Raw genomic sequence first — 19,148 nt, 5'->3', positions numbered from 1 at the left:
TCCATCTCAGTGAGAGTGCCACTGCTTCAGCCGGAGCTGGTTGTACCGACATGGAGGAGCGAGAAAAAGAAGAAGAGGAAGAGAGTGTGTGAGAGAAAGAAAGAGAGAGAGAGAGAGAGAGAGAGAGAGAGAGAGAGAGAGAGAGAGAAAATGCAAAGAATGGAGAAAGAAACAGGCGAAGAGAAGAAAGAGCCCTCTGCTTAATAATTCACAAAAGGCAAGCTCCTGGGCCGAGGCAGATATGAAATGTGAACATCACAGAGGTGCCTGCTTCAGTCTCTCCCTCTCTCGCACACTAGCTCCAGCAGGACTCCATCAAAACGAGCACTGGATTTTTGCACCTATGATTCTCGGTAGTGGCAGATGGGTGTAGAATGGGCTGATATAATCTGACTTGATCAGAAAAGAGAGAATACCCGCTATGAACAATCCTTTGATCACAGACCCCCCCCCCCCAACTCAATCAATTCCTCACAGCTTTATGTGTCAATGAAAATATTCCGTGGCCTTGTGCGTACGGACACAGGGTGCCAATGCGTGTCAGCGCTGAGGGCTCAGCTTGATGGTTACAAATGTGACGCTTAAGGTGGGAAGAGCGTACGCTCCGCTATCAAGAGTAAGCAAGAGACGATAGCCGGGCTCGGCGGTGATTTTCATTTGGGAAGCGTCACGCACGAAGGGCGGATCACTCAGCTAAATGTGATGTGTCTGCAGATTAGTGGAAAAAGCCGACGCGGGCATCAAATCATTTCTGATGAGAAGCATTACACACCCAAAAACTTCTTCCTTCTCTCGTCTACCTTTGGTTTTGATTTTGCTTTCTCCCCCTCAGAGGGTTGATGGGGTTGCTGTCATGGAAACTGCCCCTTGTAACGACACCACCCATGGCTCCATCATTATCGTGACCATTATGGGATTAGAATCATCACGGGGGGGGGGGGGGGGGGCGACCTGTCGTGCTTGGAGCCCCATGATTCATTTACCAGCTCCGGAAACACTCCACTCTGCCTCTAATGCTGGGGGTAAATGATCAGCTGATAACACAGACGGAGGCAATTAGCTTGTTTCAGTGCGATTGCAGCGATGGGAGGGGCATAAGGATCGATGTCACCTGAACATCTTGAGATGAAATGAATTCCAAATGATGACAGGAACTGAGGTATAGCTATTAAAATAGCAAACGAATGTCTCTCCGACTAAGTCGTGGCTGTAAATGAACGAATCTTTCCGGATCTCGAGCAAGGACACTTTGGAAAGTGAATGTTTCAGATTAAACGGAGGGAAACCGCTATTGATTCTTGTGTTTTGATGCCAAGCAGCAGCTGTTTCAAAGGAGCTTTGGAGGTGCTGCATAAATAAGTGAGCTATTCAATGCTGCTTAACTTGGTACGGCTTCAAAAAAACAACTGATACCCCGTGATGTCTTTTCAACTACTGTGTGCGCGTGAGCACGTGTAACAGTCGAGCTGAACAGTAAGCTTGTGATCCGAGCTTAGCTGTACAACCTTGCCCCCCCACCCCATAAAAGTTCACCAGCCCACTTCCACAAGGACAAGCTCCTAAAATGCGACTGCAGCCGCCGATAACGCCTTCGTCTCCCATTCTCTTTGTGTCACACACATAGAAGAAGATGAAAGAAAATTCCCCTCCAAAACTAATTTTTTAATCATTCTCTTCCTCTGGGGGGGGGGGGCAAAGCTTCTGCCTGGTTTATTAACTGGAGAGGGTGTAGGAGAAAAAAAAACAAAAAAAAAAAACAAGACAAAACTCCCCAAGTGTGAAAATCTTGTGACAGTTAAAAAGCTGTCTTTCTCTCCCCCTCTCTCCCTCTCTCTCTCCCTCTCTCTGATGCAGGCAGAATCTTTGAAATGGCAGCCTGTCACAACTAAGGCTTGTGGGATGGCGTTCACAAGCCCTGTTCCAGCTCTTTTTTCTCCACGGGGTCGTCTCCCAGACACTTAAATACATCTTGTTCATGCAAGTGTCAGAGTTTCTGTCAGACAGGGTCCAGAATAAAAAAAAAATAAAAAAACAACAAAGTCGCATGGTTTAAAGCGAGCTATTTCTACTGGAAAATTAGCTTGACAGTCGAGTGGGAACATCTGTAGTGCCAAATACATGAGCGCGGTAGCCGAGACATTGTTTTAGCGGCTGAGCCGGAGCAGTGAGCGTTAGAGGGAAAAGTCAGGAGAGACAGTAAAAAAAATGATTTTAAAAAATGAATAATTCTTTCTAATCAAGGATTCTGCTCTGCTAGTGGGCGCTCAGCTATGTTTAGCACGACACGATTCTGGGTGTCACCTCAGTCTGCATCCTCTCCTGACATTCGCCGTGTCATTTTTTTTTTACTATTTTAATTAGTGTGGCGTGTTAATGGCACGGCCACCGCTTTAGGGCTCGAAAGGGGATTACTTCAGGTGAGGTCACGCTGTGTCGGAGGAGGCGCTGGTCGGCCACGTCGGGGGAAATGTGTCCTGATATCTGCTTGCCTGTCCGCCCCGAAGTGTCATTACTGCCCACTTAGTGGTGTTATCTGACTGGTAAAGTGGCGGAGGACGCGGTGTGACTCCTAAAGCTTAACAACCCCACTTTAAGTCACCGTGACGGCGCGGCGAGCTCCGGCAGGACCGCTGGCTGCAATTGTGTGGTTAACCCCCCCCAATAACATGTCGGTGAAAAACCGAGAGATTATTTTGGCGAGAGCTTCCTCCCATCTCCGCTCGGCTCATACATATGTTAATGTTTGTGACTCAGTGTAATCCAGGTGACGCTCGCAGTAGCCACCTAGCAGGAAGGATCACCGTCACAACACAGGACTCCAATGGGGGCACGGACGACAGGAAGCAAGCCCCGCCTCCTGTGCTTCTTCACCTGCGGGGCTTTGATCCGACTCCCTTTGCCCTCGCTCGCATTAAAAACATTTATGCATCTTATTAGTCGAGGGGAAAGGCGGTGCAGAGAGAAAGGCTATATTAGTATACAGGAAAAAGGTATACCTGCGGGCTGTGTCTGTCTACCACTGAACAACTTATCACAGGCGGGAGGGATCCGGGCCTCTTTGTGCATTTACAACCAAGTAACGTGCTGCTCTTCAAAATGGAGACGAGCAAAAAAACAGCGCGGGGGGGATATAGACACGCCGGGATCCCTGATCTTGTGACACACATCTATCAGAGGTGAGATGACGCATAAACGCCGCATTTGTCAGACTGAAGAGCGCCGAAGACACCGCGGGTACAAATGTTAGACGTTTATTGCATCTCCAAATCAAGTGAGGAGCAGCGGCGGCGCGAGGGCTCAGAAGAAACACTCAATGAAATGAAAACTGTAGAATTGAGACAATCGTGTGGTTGAACACATCCCGCACAACGCCTCCAGTCACTTCTGGCACCTGTTGACCCACATTTCCCTGCGATTTCTGCCGGCGGGCCGCATTAAGTGGACCGGCGGTCCCCCGGCTGCTGTCAATCTGGCTCCCACGGCACTTCCTCTAATTAACTTGATGAGGGGGGAAAACAGCGCTGGTGATCTCAGGCTGACTTACACACTCTAAAACTCAGTCCAATCAGTGCAGCCGGTAGACATGCTAATCAAATAAACATGCAAATGATCAAATACTCGGCACAGAGTCTTGACACCTAAGGTGACTGAATTTCCCCTCCTGCTTCGCGGAGCGCTTTGTCAATGACGAGGTGTCTGCCGCTGAGTGATTTCGCGCTAACCTCCGGAGGCGACAGGCAACGCATTTCGAGCAAAGTCGCTCGCATTTCCGTGACTTTTTCTGCGCTCGCACACACACACACGCGCGCGCACGCAGGGCTGTGAAATTGACAAAAGAGCTGCGAGTAAAGAATTTCTGTCCACAAAACTAGCTCTTTCATTTGTTCACTCCTAGTTTGCCTCTCGCGCTTTGTGTGTGTGTGTGTGTGTGTTTCAGCGGTTTTACAGATTTCTCCTCGTAACTACCAATTTAGAAACCCTCCACTTTCCATTCTACTAATGCCAGACGTGAGGCCAGTACATCAACCGGCTCCAGGGAGTTTGTGGTGAGCCACTTCGCACTCCTGCTTCCAAAGCGCTACTGAATGTGCACTAAATATAGACCTAAAGGGACTGCAGGGAAGAAAACCATCTGGGCAGGAAGCAAGCAAAGACACAACTTGGGCCAAGATGAAAGTTTTGATTCAATTTTTTTTTTATCTTACAAATGTAACATCTAACATTAAACACAGATTTTTCGTGTAAAGTTATATTTTTAAATTATTTTGTAAAACTTTTTTGCTCCTTAGTGGAAGTCTATGTGATAAAAATACTGCTTTATTTTGCTGTTTTAAAAAAACCTTTAATCAGTTCAGTTTCTTTCACATTTTGTAGCTTCAGCTTACTAGAAACACTGCTGTCCATTAACACACACACACACACACACATACACACACACACACACAGTGGTTGAGCCCTGTCTTTCAACGGAGCATTGCTCACACGGGAGCTCCAAATATCTTTTCATAAAGCTGCAGGCGGTGCATCGAGGGGCCAAGCAAAAGCACATTAAGCAGAGTACATTGCACGCAGGTACAATGAGGAGTTGAGGGCCTTCTAAGCAATTGTGATCATTATTGGTGAACGCGCTGCGGAGATGAGGCCCACTTTGTGTCTTTCCTGCCAAAATGCATCAGCATGTCACAGCTCAACAGTTTAAAGTATCAAAGTGTCGGTTGCTGAGCCTTTATGACGGCGCACCGGAGTCGTTTTGTTTTGCGCATAGTGAAGATAAACTTATCTTGATGAAACGTTTTACAGGTTAAAAATTGAGTTGGAGTGATGGTGGCACCAACAAACAACTGACCTATCAGTTGTTTGGGAGACAAAAAAAAGCAAATAAGAAAGAATGAAAGCCTTTGAAAACATCAGGGTGCCAATGTCCCTCCATTGTTTGGTCTTCTAAATATATATCTGCAACAATACCGACGCTGCACGCACACTTCCATGTTTAGTTGGTGCTGTTGCCCTGCTGTGCTGACATCATATGGGATATATATATATTTCTCGCTTTTTAACCAGACTCTGCTGGAAGGCAGGTTGAAATTATGTTTTAATCAGTTTGTCTGCGTGTGTGTGTATTAGGAGAACAGCCACACGGTAAAAGCTCTATCGAGAAGTAGGCGATCATCATAACGAAAATAAAGTCCAGCGTGTGTGGAAGCGGCCGTGTCGCATCATCTGCGTCTCTGGTGATGACAAACATCTTTTCTTTCTGTCACACATTGTGTCAGAATCCAAGGCTGCAGACCAATTGGCCCTCCTTTCCTCGACTCCGATCCGCTTCCAGCGAATCCTTCACAGGCTCGCGTGTTCTCGGACGTCTTGAAGATTTGTGACTCCGCCGTGGCTGTAAGTTAATCAGCCCAGCGCCACGTGCTGTCTCTCAACCCCTAAATTGATGAGCTTTAGATATCGATGAAATTGTTTTCTGTGGGAGGACAGAAGTCGGGGAGTTATAGAGGCGTGCGGTTCGCTGCGTGACCATTCTTTGTGTGGGGGTGGGGGGGTTGACATTAGGGCGCTGTCACCCACATGAAAAGAGATTTACGACGGTGGCAGAACTGGAGAATTTCATCCGTTTGACAGCTGGCAGGGCGATCGATCAACCCTACCCCCGACGCACCGCTCGGCCAAAACGGGGGGGAAAGAGATCGTTATTTATCAAATAATGATAATTTATCAAACTCTTCCCTTTTTTTCCTACCAGATGTGTGAAACTTTTTTCTGAAAGCCTCCAATCGGCATGCGCGTGCACCGCGAGCGTGCAGCGGTCCCCGTGCAGGGCGTTCCTTTGGCACCGCCAGTCACCGCTCGAGAACACGAGCACAGTGGAAGTGTGCGTAACACGCTGCACACAGCGCGTGGCAGCGCGGTCAGAGTGGGCTATTGATCGAATCCCCGACAAGGCGGTCTTTTCAGAGGACGGTGGAGACACACTTTGCATGCTTCCCTGGGGTGTGTTATGTGTAAAAGTCTTTTGCGCAGTGAGAGGGAATATGTAAGTACTAACACAGTAGTAGGACACAAGGGGAAAGAGAAAGAAGACAGACAGACAAAGTTCTAACATGTGCATGGACACACACACGTACACACCCTTTTCGTGCATATCATCTGTCTGACTAAACCAACAGTCTCTGTGGGCACCTACGCTCGCCTCTTTTGATGTTTAATTAAAACTGGATCGAGGGTGGTGGGGGGGCGTTGTGTTTTGAAAAAAATATGCAAATGTCAATAAAACTGCATTAAAGAAACATACGACCAGTCACCGACGGAAACGATGCGCACGGGGAGGGAGGGAGGATGAGGAGCGAGAGAGAGAGAAAGTGAAATAACTAAACGAGTGAGGGGGGGGAGCTGAGGCACCACTTGCCAGAAATAATGAAACAGAGCAAAACACATAAGAGCTCTCGCACTGCCATTTTCCATTACTTAATTTATGCTCAGCTCAGACGGCCAAATAATGCTAATGAGCGCCGAAGCGTCCCGATGCTGACAACTGGAGATAACTTTGGTATTCAGCTCCACCCCCCCGACGCCTCGGGGATGGACGGATCGCTCTGGTTTTTATCGGCCTCTGTCACAACAATGTTGGAAAAAAATGTGGACAGCCTCATTCCGGCCCAAACAGCACGACGTGTCTGCCACGCGGGTTCGGTGATGGAGGTGCTGTGAAGCCTCATCGCGCCTGCTGGGTTATCCGGGTTACCATTGGATGAAACACTTCTAATTCAGCAGGAGATTCACGTGAGATGGGGCATTAAAATCAGAGACTATGTGGATGTGTCATACCTTGAAAAACACATTTTTAAATGGTAAAAATAACGTATTTACAATATCTGCACATGGCAACTATGAGATTGTTAAGTGCAGGGAGCCGGTGACTCCTTTTACTTTTAATTCTCATGTTATTTACAGGTTGCATGCAATGAATATTAATATGGCCTTTTGACCTTCTCAGCCAACCAGATGGTTCACCCGAATGTTAAAGTTCTTTTTTAACTTAATCTAAACCTAAAAGCATCAGAAATAAAGGATTCCAAAGGATTCGCCTGAATGCGGTCAAACTCTGACCCTTTTATGCTCAGAAAAGGTTTAAAAAAAAAACCAAAACGGAGTTTTGTGGATTCATCGAGCAGTTGCAAGCTTTTTATGAGATGATGGAGAGAGGGAGTGTTTGGGTGGCAGCGAGGTTAGCATGCTACTGCATGCAGAAAGAAAGGAGTCAGAGGTAAGCGGTGGTTAGGCAGGTAGGTGGGAACAGGAGAAGCCTTTTTTAAAATTCATTTTGTATTTTTAGTTAGACAGGAAATAAAGCGCAGCGAGCAGGGAGAGAGGAAGACTTCTCCAACCTCACGGGCCACATCTTTGCAGGAGGGTAAACAGAAGGAGAGGACATTCACGACACAAGGAGACGGAAGGGAGTGAGAGGACGAGAAAAAGACAGCTGTACAAGACCCCTCCTGTTAGGTTCCTTTCGGAGCGAGGGGAGGGGCTTCACCCATCCGAATCCACCTGATGAGGTCGCCCACCGGGTGACCCCACTTTTCCACCTGCCGCCCGCAGACAGCCAGGAAGACGACCACACGGACAAAGACAGACAGACAGACTGAGTGACGCACTGAAACAAGAAAGAATAGCTTTTTTTTCAATATATAGACAAGAAAAGGCAACACACAGGAGACAAAAGAGAGGGGGGGGGGGGGCACGCCACAGAAGACGGAGAGCGGATGGAGCTGGCATTTCATTTTGTGTGTGTGTGTGTGTTTGGGATGGAGGGATAATGCGTGAGAGGGATGAGGAGATGGATGGGAGGTGAACGGGTGGAGAAGTGAAGGCACGTTTTTTTTTTATAAGGAAGGCACACGTGAGTCCTGTCGGTTTGAGTTACACCCCCGCCCTCCCCGCCCCTCCAGAGAGCATCACCGAACCATTTCAAACACTTTTCAGGAAAGTACAGACACACGTACAGTAAGCCTGGAAGATAGAGAAGGAAAGAAGCGTTAGTCCTCGTAAAAAGCCCCTTGCTCCCATCCTTCAGCTCCACTCACCACAGGGCCCCAGGTGCTTGACGGCGATGAGGGCCTTGCTCAGACACTCCGCCTTGCGCCGAGTGCAGTCGTTGGTGTGGGTGTGGCCGTCCTTGCCGCACACGGGCTTGTAGGTGCCGTCGCACTCGATGGGATCGCAAGAGCAGCGGGCGCTCTGCAGTTCCACCACGCACACGGCGTTGAAGAGACACTCCTCCTGACAGTGCTCTGGAGGAAAAGAGGGAGAGAGAGAGAGAGAGAGACGGAATTAATGTCGGATCAGCGAGACGGTCTCTATATCCTGCTTAGGACTGTTTAGAGTTCACCGAAGCATAAACCCCATTTCCAGACTCGTCAAACCCTTCAGTCGTCTGCTAGCGTTCCAGTTCTCCACTGCGTTCCTCTAGTTTTTCCTTTTAATTTGGCAGCCATCTGTCTAAACACTGATAAGGCTTTTTTTTTAAATGTTTTTAAAGAGCATTTTCCAACTGCCACTTTTGTAACAGTGTGACGGACTGATCACAATAGAGGAAAAGACAACAGAAGTTGTCAGCACACGTAAAAACAAAAGACAACATTTCATGCATCTGTTGTCGAACCGATTCTCCTTCCCGCTGTGCGACGCTCGCGGGTCCAACCGCGGGGAAATAAATCACTTTTCTTTCACACAGTAATTACATGTTAGGGTGGACTGACGCCACTTGCGGCGAGCATAAAAAGGTTTTCTTTCTGCGGCAGAGGTTAAGCCTTTTGCAGAAGTAGTTTTTAACAGCTCACCAGAAAATGATTATATGTTGTGTAAATTGAGTGGTTGTACAATAAGTAGTCATTCTAAGAAGAACCTGAGGGACTGCTCACAACTGTAGAAAATTGAATTACAAATCAATTGAATTGCATTTAAATAATTGGAACGCATTGAAATTTAAAGCCAATAAAAGCCAAACAGATCAGCCGGCGTGTTGCAGGTTGACAGATGCAAGGCTGGTCCAACAAAAGAACGAGTTGGTTTCTGCTCACAGCGAGTGTTCATTATTTCAGAGAACACAAGGTGAACAAAAAAGAAGAGTTAATTTGTTTACTTCAGAACATCTTTCACGCTTTATGCTGTGAATTATCTTGACGCTGGGAGAATAATATGCTATTGTGACAGAAATGATTGCTCTTAGCACACAAGGGACTGGCTGACGCAAACGCGCTAATATTAGATTTCATTGAAAAACAGTCGTTTTACTTTCTGCTCAGGATCAGTTTATTTTTTATTTCAGTTCAGAAAATGACCCCTAACTTTTATGAAGTTGAATGAATTTCAACAACATTGCGATTGGCTGCCGTTAATACAACTGACTGGAGATCCAATCTAACTTAATTGTTAAAAGTTCCCAGCTAACTTTAATACAATTGTGGAACTTAAACGCAAGTATTTTATTTTAAGGTCAAGTTAGAGTCTACACTATTATATTCATCACATTTTGACTCACTAAGCAGAAATCGACTGTGGAAATTAGGCAAAAAGAAAGAAACACTGGTAATGTGAAATGGCAAATTTGCCATTGAAGTGAGAAAATCCAATTTGAAGCACGCCCTCTCTGTTCTGGAGGCTTCAAATTTATTTCATTCCTGATCAGTGGATCAAATTTGTAGAGCAATTCAATTCCCTCTTCTCCTTTCTTTAAAAGCCCGTCATGCCACACTTAATTACGTCGCCGCTGTATCTGAGCGAGAGGGCCACGAGGATGTGCAATGTCATGGTTGCGCGTCGAAAATGACCATTTTCATTAGATACCAATTTGTAATTTGCTTAGGGATATGATTTCATGGATCTCTGTTTCAAATTGAATTATTCTTTCATTTGAAAAAAAAGGGCACAGCAGAAGAGGGGAGGGATTAAAAAAAAAGAATTGTAAAGACAAAAAGCATTCTTCCACTTGCTCGCACACATACTGACACGCAAACACAGAGTCAGACCCGGGATTTGTGCAATTTAAAGCCCTCGTGCTCCTCCACCGGCCCTGTCAAGCCAAGCGAACGGGGAGAACCGGGGCATGTCAAAGGACTGTGCATCAGCCTCCATTGTTGGCTGTACCAAAGGACGTCATGTAGTGATCTATTCTCGTCTTTGGTGTTGTCAGGAGACTCGGTTCATGTGCGGGGGGGCCCTCCGCACATGGCTGCCGTAAACCAACGCAGCTGCGGCTTTGCGCGGCCCCCGCCGACAACACAGCGGGAAAATTGGATTTCCTCCGATGGCTATCAGATGTACAGTAAGAGCTGACAGCTCTTTGTTGACTAAGGCTTAAAGCCCTGTTCTAATAGCACAGATAACAGCCCTGGAGGCTCTTATCAGGCTGGAAGAGGCCACTAGTAGTGTGGATACAGTACAGACCCCCGAGACCGAAGAGTTGTTTAATCTCTGTACCAGCAGTGTGACAGTATGCAGCGGAACACAGTTCCGGGTCAGCTCTTAATGCTGGCTCGCCTGCAGTACACCTGTTCAAATTTGAGGATGAAATCATACGCGACAATGTGAAGCAGATGTTTCAGGGCCGTGTTTTTGCTTCGTTGAGCCCTTTAAAACCCATCCCGACTATTCCTGTTCAGCTGTGAGGAATTTGGAAACAAAGCTTTCGAGAATGTATTACATCGTCGGAGTGCCAAGCTGCTTGGAAGGTTTCGGATGTGCACTCCCTGACACAGTTCCCTGATTCTTTTTGAACATCCTTTTTGAAAATAACCAAAAAGGTCTCATCTGTCGTTATATATTTACGTATAAAACATGTTCATATTCATGTAACTCTCCATAGTAACAATAATAATCCGTAAACATTCTGCAATTCACATGCAGAATCTGTAGGTAACGGGAGAAGATTCTGGTATCGGGAGCGTTTGTTTGTCTGAGTAGTATCGACCAATCACGTTCACGCAGCCGGAACTCATTGGCTGAAATGCAATGCGGCTATCGTCTAACTATGATTTAGCTTTTGATTGGTTTAAAAATAGTTTGAAAACTAAAGCTATTTGGGAAACAATCCCGACATGCTCTATATGTCTCTCAACTCTAACTCCAGTCTCGCATCTCAAGTTGCCGATCGGACAGTAAACAACGAGCAGCGCACGGAGCCTTGGCCCAAAAAAGCTCGCCCTAACCGCCCTTACCCGGCCTTCTGCATCGTCCCGCGTGGATCTTCCTGAGCTTGATGCCTTTCTGCATGCCTGTCGCTGCCATGGCGCACTCGCTGGGGTAGGTCTGGCCGTTGCTGGCACACAGAGGCTCGTTGCCTGGGTTGCACGACTCCGGCAGGTTATAGATCTGGATCTGGCGGGTGAGAGCCTCCACCCGGCACATCGTGTTCAGGCTGTTCTCGTTGTCTTTGCACGGGTCTGTGGAGACACAGCCTTTCATGAATACGCACTGCTGCACAGCCCAGTATGTTGAACAATTTTAGAGAAGAACAATAAACATATAATGTTAATTAGAGCCTGGGGGATTGGGGGAACGAGAAAGCTTTAACCACAAAAACATCTCTGAGTTGTCGGCCATCTTTGAGTTCTTTGTGGAAAAGTCAGCAACAACACCTCGGCAAAAGAAAATGGAACACGTGAAACTATAACCGGTGTGTCCTGGCTTTATTGCCTCAAAACTGAGCTTTGGTGAACCTGCTTTTAGATAAACAATGATAGACCTGTAATGTTTCTCAGACCAAAAAAGCATCCGGGTATGGGTTGGATGTATTAACTTTTGTTTGTTTAGTAAAGCCAGAGAGAAGAGAACAGCAGAGAGGAGAAAGGAGAAGACTAAAACAAAACAAAAGGGAAGGGGAGACATGATCCTCCATCATGCTGCTCCACAGATATTATCAGTGGTCCAGCAGCTGAGAGCTGCTCGGACTGGGACCTCGAATGTGAAGTTGAGACAAAAAGAAATGGATGAAGTGACGGTCGGTTTGATATGCTCCCTGGCACCTCCCTCCTTCCAGCGGCGAGCGTTCGGTCTGGCACGCTCGGCCGTATCGGTCCGTGATCATAATGGAATTGGTTTGTGGATGCGTGGGACGGGGAGGACGTGGGGGGGGGGGGGGGTGTTTGCTCCTTGAAACAGGAGCTTTATCCTGCCCGCCACGCTTTCAGCATGTGGGAAGACAAAGGATTTATGTAGCACCCGTGACATATCAAATCACTGCCAAGCTGCCGGCGAGTCATTCAAAACACGGCGAGGATGAAACACACTATCGTCAGGAAAAGGAGTAGAGAGGAGGAGAAGGAGAAATGGTTTCCAAAAGACCTCTGGCAGGGATACAAAGAGCGACAATACAGGGACCAAAAAGGACAGAGCGCTTTGGCTGCGGCTGGGCTGGGAGGCGGAGTGACCGCGGCCGGCTCTGGCCGGGCCTCAGGTTGTATTCTAGCAACACAATGCAAAGGCTTGCAGAGACCAGCAACCGAGCGAGGAGGGGATTTATCGTAATGCAGGCAGTGTCTCTGCATAACACAGTGCCTCAGCCGCCAGCCAGACCATTATCTGAGGGAAAGACCATTACCTCCCATTAACTGAGAAGAACTGCTTCCAGGATCCATGCTCTCCTCCCGCTGAGCAAGTAGGGTAATTACAAAAAGAATGGCCTGTTTGCTGTAAAATCTAGCAGCGCAGATAAATCAACTTCATTTGTCTGGCTGCGGCTAGCAACCTGAAATAGCCAGAGCTTCAGATGAAACGGCTGCAGGAAGATTTAGAGGACCATCAGGGCCGACCGGTCCCCCGAGCCTCGGCCCTCCCCCGAGGGAGGGCGGGGCAACTCGGGTCACTTTGGCCGACTCTGGCCGGATTTATTCGGCCAACCTTCCGCCGGCAGACCTGCACATCCATCTCTCTTTCCCCACCACTCCTCCGCTCCGTCTCCCGGAAGCTCCCGCTGTTTAGAGACAGAGCTTTATTTTCCTGCGTTTCATTCTTTCCCCTCCATCTGGCTCAAAACAAACAAACACAAAAAACTCAAAAGTTGAACGCCTTGGGAGTAAACAACTATCGCCTGATGATAACAAGGATGAGCCAAAAAAATAAATAAAAAAAAAAGCAAAAGAAAGCAAAGGCTGGGCCTGACGAAAAACGACAGCTTAGACCCACTTAGAGAAAACAACAATTCGCACCGCAGGAGTACCTGCATGTGAAGCGAAGCAACCTGAATGAAAAATGAGAATTAGCAGAGGCCTGCCGTAAGTAAGTGGGCTATGTGAAGGAGAAACAACAAAAGCCAGAGGTAGTAAACAGAGTGCAGGGAAGAAAAGAGAGAGGAGCAGAGAATGTGGAGAAGGGAGAGTCATCTATCAAGCAGAAATGCCAAAAATGAGCATCCAGGGCCAAATCCATCCAAATGCTCTGCTTTTCCCTCGCTTACTGTTAATTCAATTTATCACCAAGCACATCTAAAGGTCTTGAGGAACTGTGATGGGCGGTGTTAACGCGAGGAGAGAGCTCACCGCAGGGCCCCTGGTACTGCACCCGTATGTTCTTCTCGTTCTTGCAGGCGTGCTGGTGGAGCTCGCACTCGTTGCGGTAGTCCTCTCCGTCGCTGCCGCACACCGTCTGCTCGCGCTTGCCCTCGCAGCCGAGGGGGCACATGCATTTTGCCGACAGGCCGTCCGTCGACTGGACGCAGGTGCTGCCGTAGCTGCAGGCCACATCGGTGCAGGGGTCCTTCAGAGCTGCGGGGGGATGACGACATGAAAACAAGGTTTAGTCAAAGAAAAACAGAGGGGTTCCCACATTGAACAATACACCTGTCAGCCAGTGTAGACCGGGAGACTCACTGCTACCGCACGCTGGAGTGCACCTTGGATGACAGGCCGCTTTTCTATTTAAGTGGCTCCCGGTGCACCTTTTTGGAGTTATTCCGGGTTTGAAGAGCTACTTGACACAAACGAGTTTGCGTTTCATTTCGCAGCGGAGCACAAATTGATATCGGGAGCTCTAAATTCACAACACATTCTCTATTGATATGCTCAAGCATGCTTTAATCGACATGGCTGAAAACCGACCCTCTGACTATTTACCTTTCCACAAATGAGACCAAGAGAGAGAGAGAGAGAGAGAGAGAGAGAGAGAGAGAGAGAGAGAGAGGTATTCCTCGCCCGAGGACTTTGTTTCCACTCTAATTAAACAGCGTGCTACTTGTCGCTGAGTGACTCATTCCAATGATGGGCCAGGGTGCAACTTTTAATTTTGCCGGTGTTCGCCACCGACGGGGGATTTTCACCGTGCTCGACAAAAAGGCGTCCGTGAGATTACAATCGCTGTCATCTCGGCTGCGTGATGCATATTTATGACTGTCGCGGACAAACATGCTCTCCTGTGGGAGCCTTCTCATTTCCTAAGCTCGCCACTTTTAGAATAAATATTTACCCGTGTCTGATATTATCCCCTCTTTTGTTACAGCCGACATGGACGGATTTAATTTAAAGAGGGGGGGGGAGGGGGCGTATATAGAATCATAAATTCCTTGCTTTGCATTTCATTTTGCCGGGACCGGAATGCAGTGCTGGTGCGGAGAGATATATTACATTATAGATGTGTAAAGAGACAGGAGCGCTGCGAGGAGAGCTCTTGATCAAAGGATACACCCCCCACCTCGCTTTCCTCGTCTTCGTGACACATCCCCCCCCCCCTACTTCTTCTTCCCGCCTGTCAAGTCCTTTTGAGGTTTGGTGCGTGAGACTCGTTAACGAAGACTTCTTATATTTGTGCTGTGCTGCAGCGGGAACTGACTCCAGACCCAATTTATGACAAAGACACTTCAAAGGTAACTTCAAAATAAAGCAGCCAAATTACAGCTCTACTGAGGCAGATTGCTGAATTTCAGACTTGCTGAAATCATAAGCCCATTGTGAGCCATGCATGGGGGTTTAATGGCAGCCAATGTGACACGTGGCCCTTTAGGTTCAGTCTAATCACACGAACAATGACACAGTGATGGCCCCTGTTGGAACCCAGCGCTGCGGTAATGACCTTGTTGTATCGGCCAGAGCAGGTAAAAGGTCAAGTTGAATCACAGCAGCAATTACACACAAGTCACAATCACTACAGATTGTTTAACTTATAATATAGTACCGGGAGACTCGGCCGTACTGTTTTGATGCACCTGCTCCGCTACACGGTGCTTCTTCTCAGAGCGATTGCGGTTTCTGTAAAATGGCTGCTTATTAAGGCGTGGACGAGGAGGAAGATGAGGAAGATGAGGGAGAAGCCCGGCGATCTCCTATCACCTGTTTGCTTCATGACAGTAAACAGCTTCGTCCTCGCACTTCTTGATCTCATTAAATAATAGCCCGGGCTTCCTCTCTCCACAGCCCTCTTCTCCTCCGAGCGAAGCTGGCGTGTTGACAGCAGAAGGAGGGGTGGGGGCGATAGTGAGGAGCACGGGAGCTAGGTAGAATAGAAAGGCGGGGGCTCCTGATCTGAATGCTAACAGGGGAAGCGCGGCCTGGGTGGGGCGTTAGTGCAGATAAGCCTCCCCTTTCTCAGACTCAGACAAGCAGGCAAATTGCCTGCGCGAAATGTGATCGGTGTAACAAGACCCAGAAGAATAGGTTTACAAACAAAAAACACACACACACTCACCACAGCAAACTTCAGGGAGTTCGCGCTTATATTTTCTCATTATTATCGTGTGAAAGGTGGCACGAGAACAGGAGAGAGAGGAGAGAGCCGAGAAAGCTGGCTTCGCAAAATTAGAATGATCCTCGCTGCCAATTAGATCAGTTGCTCTCTCTGGAGTAAAGCTCAGCGAGGTTTAGACTGCAAAGATAATGAGGGAAGAAAAAAGAAAAAAAATGCAGATAAGGATACAGATAGACGGGAGAGATAAAGACACAAAGTGACACTGAAGCAATTCCAGCACAAACGGAGATGACGTCTCAAGCTCATGACGAGGGGAGGGAGGACACTCGTCATTCTGGGGGCCCAATTAAAAGAATGTCCCGTAACATATCTGCAGGTATGTTTACGTCACCGCTAAATGTCGATGATCCGGTTACATTTAATTGGCTCTTTTAACGGAACAATTGCTCCGAGGCGTGCATCATTTGAACGGACACACCTTCTTGGGATGTCTACAGTCAGCAGGTTAGCTTCATTTGAATCAGAGCGTCTGCTTCGTGAGCCCTTCGGGGACGCGTAGTGACCGGAGTATACTCGCGGGCCTGATTGTGAATTCATGTGCCGTGGCGTTTCCTGGATACCCACCTTGACCTCGACTCCCTTCCAGCTGCAGATATAACGAACTTTCGAGGAGAATTTTAAACCGAATCTGTTGAGAATTGTAATATCGGAGGTTGGTGACGTCTGACTGTAAATTGGGGCAGGAAGAGGGGGGGGATTACGGTGATCCTCTTCCCTCTCATCTCTCCCCCTGGCAGCCAGCAGACAGCCAAGGCAGGTGGGGGAGCTCTGCGTCTCTCTGATCCACTGTTTTAAGCTGCACTTTATTAATGCTTCATTAGGGACAGGGAGCTGTCGGCGCCATGGTGGCTTTACCTGACGCCCTGCCGCCACGGCACCGCCAGCAGCCCAGATGTGTGTGTGTGTGCTCATATATGCCAGAGCACGTTTGCAGGCAGCCATGGAGTTCAGATAAGTCTGCAAGCGATATGTATGCATGTGCATCTGCGCATGCATGCGTGTGTGGTGCTTCCCGTTGTGCTGTTAGTGATAAAGGAGGGAGCAGGGGGTTGGAGCTAATCAAATGCAATGATGCGATGTCGGGGGACTTGGCAGTGTGTGTTCTAATCAAGAACACCCCCCCCCCCCGCATCACCAGCAGGAGAAGAAGAGACAAGACAACGTGACAGAGAGAGGAAAGCAGCAATGACGGGACAAGAGTTAAAAACTGGAGGAGAGAATCAAACATTCACACATTAATAATAAAGGAATAATTAAACATTTTTGAAAGTGCTAGTACGCTTATTTGCCTTCTGTCTGAGAGTGAGGCGTGAGCCAAGCTACCTATCTCCCCCTTTCCTACAGTTGTTATGCTAAGCTAGGCTTAACACCTGACTCCTGTTCCATCCTTGAAGCTCCGCTAATCAGCATTTACCAGCTGCTCGTATTGTTTTCAGCTCGTGAGTCTGTCTGCGTGTGTCATCGAGGCAAAGTGTGGCCTTGAGACACATACTGTATCTGGGAACTCCCACAGAAGAGGTTTATAGTACTTTGTCAGGCGGTGATATGTCAGGGGTGCAAGATGCAGTCAGGAAACGTTACAGGTGTGTAGTCGAGATCAAATGAGTCACAGACACACACACACACTTTATGGGGTTGGTGGAGCAAAAAGGAGAGCAGAGAAAAGGCAGAGTATAATGCATATTCTATACAAGGGATCGATGCAATTAAATAATGAATACAAGAATCAATAGTACACTACAGAGCATAGAACTGCAGGTTTTACTTAACTTTATTACAATGATTATATGCACAAACAGCTCAACTTATACCTAAATTATGAAAACTGTTGTAAATGTTCATGCTTTGTCCAGAAACACTGTGTTTACTTTATGTCATTTTATTTTCTTATGTCTGTGTGTCGGATATCTGTGTTAAAATGGACGTGGTATATGCCGTATCATATGAGCTCAGAAATGTAAAGAAAAAAAAGGTCATTTAGAAAATGATGCATTAAAGTAAGACAAATAAATACATAAATAATGAAAATGATAAGGAAAAATTTTTTTTTTGATTGACAAGCAATGCTGGGTATGTTAATTGCATGAAGACCACAACAATGAGCACTTACCAAAACTAACAATAATAAAAATATATAAATATGAGGATGGAGAGAGTTCAAACAAAGATGGGGACAAGCAAGCAGAGGAAAGGCTTAAAGTTGAGAGGTGCTGTGGAGAGAAGTGTGCAGAAGTGAGATAAGGGAAAGAGGGTCAGAATGGGAGCAAGAAAAAAGGCAGCATGGAATGGTCAGAAAATAAACAAGATTAACGGACTAGATCAATACGGACCGAGATCCAAGAACTAAATATGGATGAGAATGTGCAGCCAGATATCTCAACCAAGTGATGAGGAGCAGGAGGCGGGGACTGAGGGAAGGCCAAAGGATTAACAGTCCTGCACACCTCTCCAACATGCCGGCCGTGTGCACACACACACACACGCACACACACACACACACACACGCACCCTTCATTTTCTCTTCTGTGGGGGCCAATGGCTGGAAGATGATTCTCTGTGTTTGATGTAGTTCTTCAAAGCGCTCCATTGAACTGCAGCTGTTGCTCTCTTTTATACGCTTTGCTGTTTTACCCTTGAGAGTGGAAAATGAACCGCGAAAAAAAAAAGCCCTCATCATAAACCGGTGGCCACACTCACAGCAAAGTAGTGTTATGTGAGTGCGGCGGAGGGTGTGTGGGATGTGGGCAAAGCAAAACCGAGGTTAAAAACACTTTTAAGGGGACAAAGAACGGCGACATTAATTGCTGCACTAAAAAATACAAACCCAGATAAATGTTAAAGTAAAATATAAATGACGGATGATAACGCACTCAAATGTGGCGACGCCGTAAGGTCTTGTGATTCCAAAATAGACAATTTTGAACGGTAGCTGTCATTTGGCAGTGGCAGATACCTCGCACTTGAAAAAAGTGCAGCGAAGTGCAGGTGGGGGCGCTGAAATGCCTACGCGGGGCCCATTTATTCTGCTGAGTGACAGCAAGAAGGCAGGACAGGATTAAAGTGTCTGGATGTGGCATTTATGACAAACAGAGATGGAGATGTGATGTGCAGGTGTTTGAGGGGGATGGCGCACAACTTCACGGAGAACACTTAACTTCTCGAGTTAAACATCGGCGAGTGGTGTAACACACATTTAGAGTGAAGGTCACTTGTAAACTAAAAAGAACGTTGTCATAGCGTAATGTTAGTGTTAACAGTATGATAACACAAGAGGAGATTCTATCTTGTCTTGCTCCTCACAGCTTGGTGAGGTTAGGCCAGATTGGAGAGGTTTTTTCTGGACCAGTTTGTTGAAATGAAAGAAATTAATATAAATATATATATATATATATATATATATATATATATAT

At 47.1% G+C, this 19,148-nt stretch overlaps 1 protein-coding gene across 12 annotated transcripts in view; it reads right to left on the bottom strand.

Moving 5' to 3' along the window:
• agrn (agrin) overlaps positions 1 to 19,148 on the bottom strand; it is a 233,063-nt gene that overhangs the window by 63,930 nt on the left and 149,985 nt on the right. For all 12 annotated transcript variants that reach the window (XM_031868913.1, XM_031868922.1, XM_031868912.1 and 9 more), the window contains 3 exons: positions 13,542 to 13,766; positions 11,223 to 11,447; positions 8,091 to 8,297 (listed from right to left, as the gene is read on the bottom strand). In XM_031868913.1, the coding sequence (XP_031724773.1) occupies positions 8,091 to 8,297; positions 11,223 to 11,447; positions 13,542 to 13,766 (657 nt within the window). The remainder of the gene's footprint in view (positions 1 to 8,090; positions 8,298 to 11,222; positions 11,448 to 13,541; positions 13,767 to 19,148) is intronic.

Source organism: Anarrhichthys ocellatus, unplaced genomic scaffold (genome assembly GCF_004355925.1).
Source record: "Anarrhichthys ocellatus isolate YVR2014 unplaced genomic scaffold, GSC_Weel_1.0 scaffold44, whole genome shotgun sequence".
NCBI lineage: Eukaryota > Metazoa > Chordata > Actinopteri > Perciformes > Anarhichadidae > Anarrhichthys > Anarrhichthys ocellatus.
Note: the sequence above shows the minus strand (reverse complement) of the source record. Positions and strands in the feature narration are given on the sequence as shown.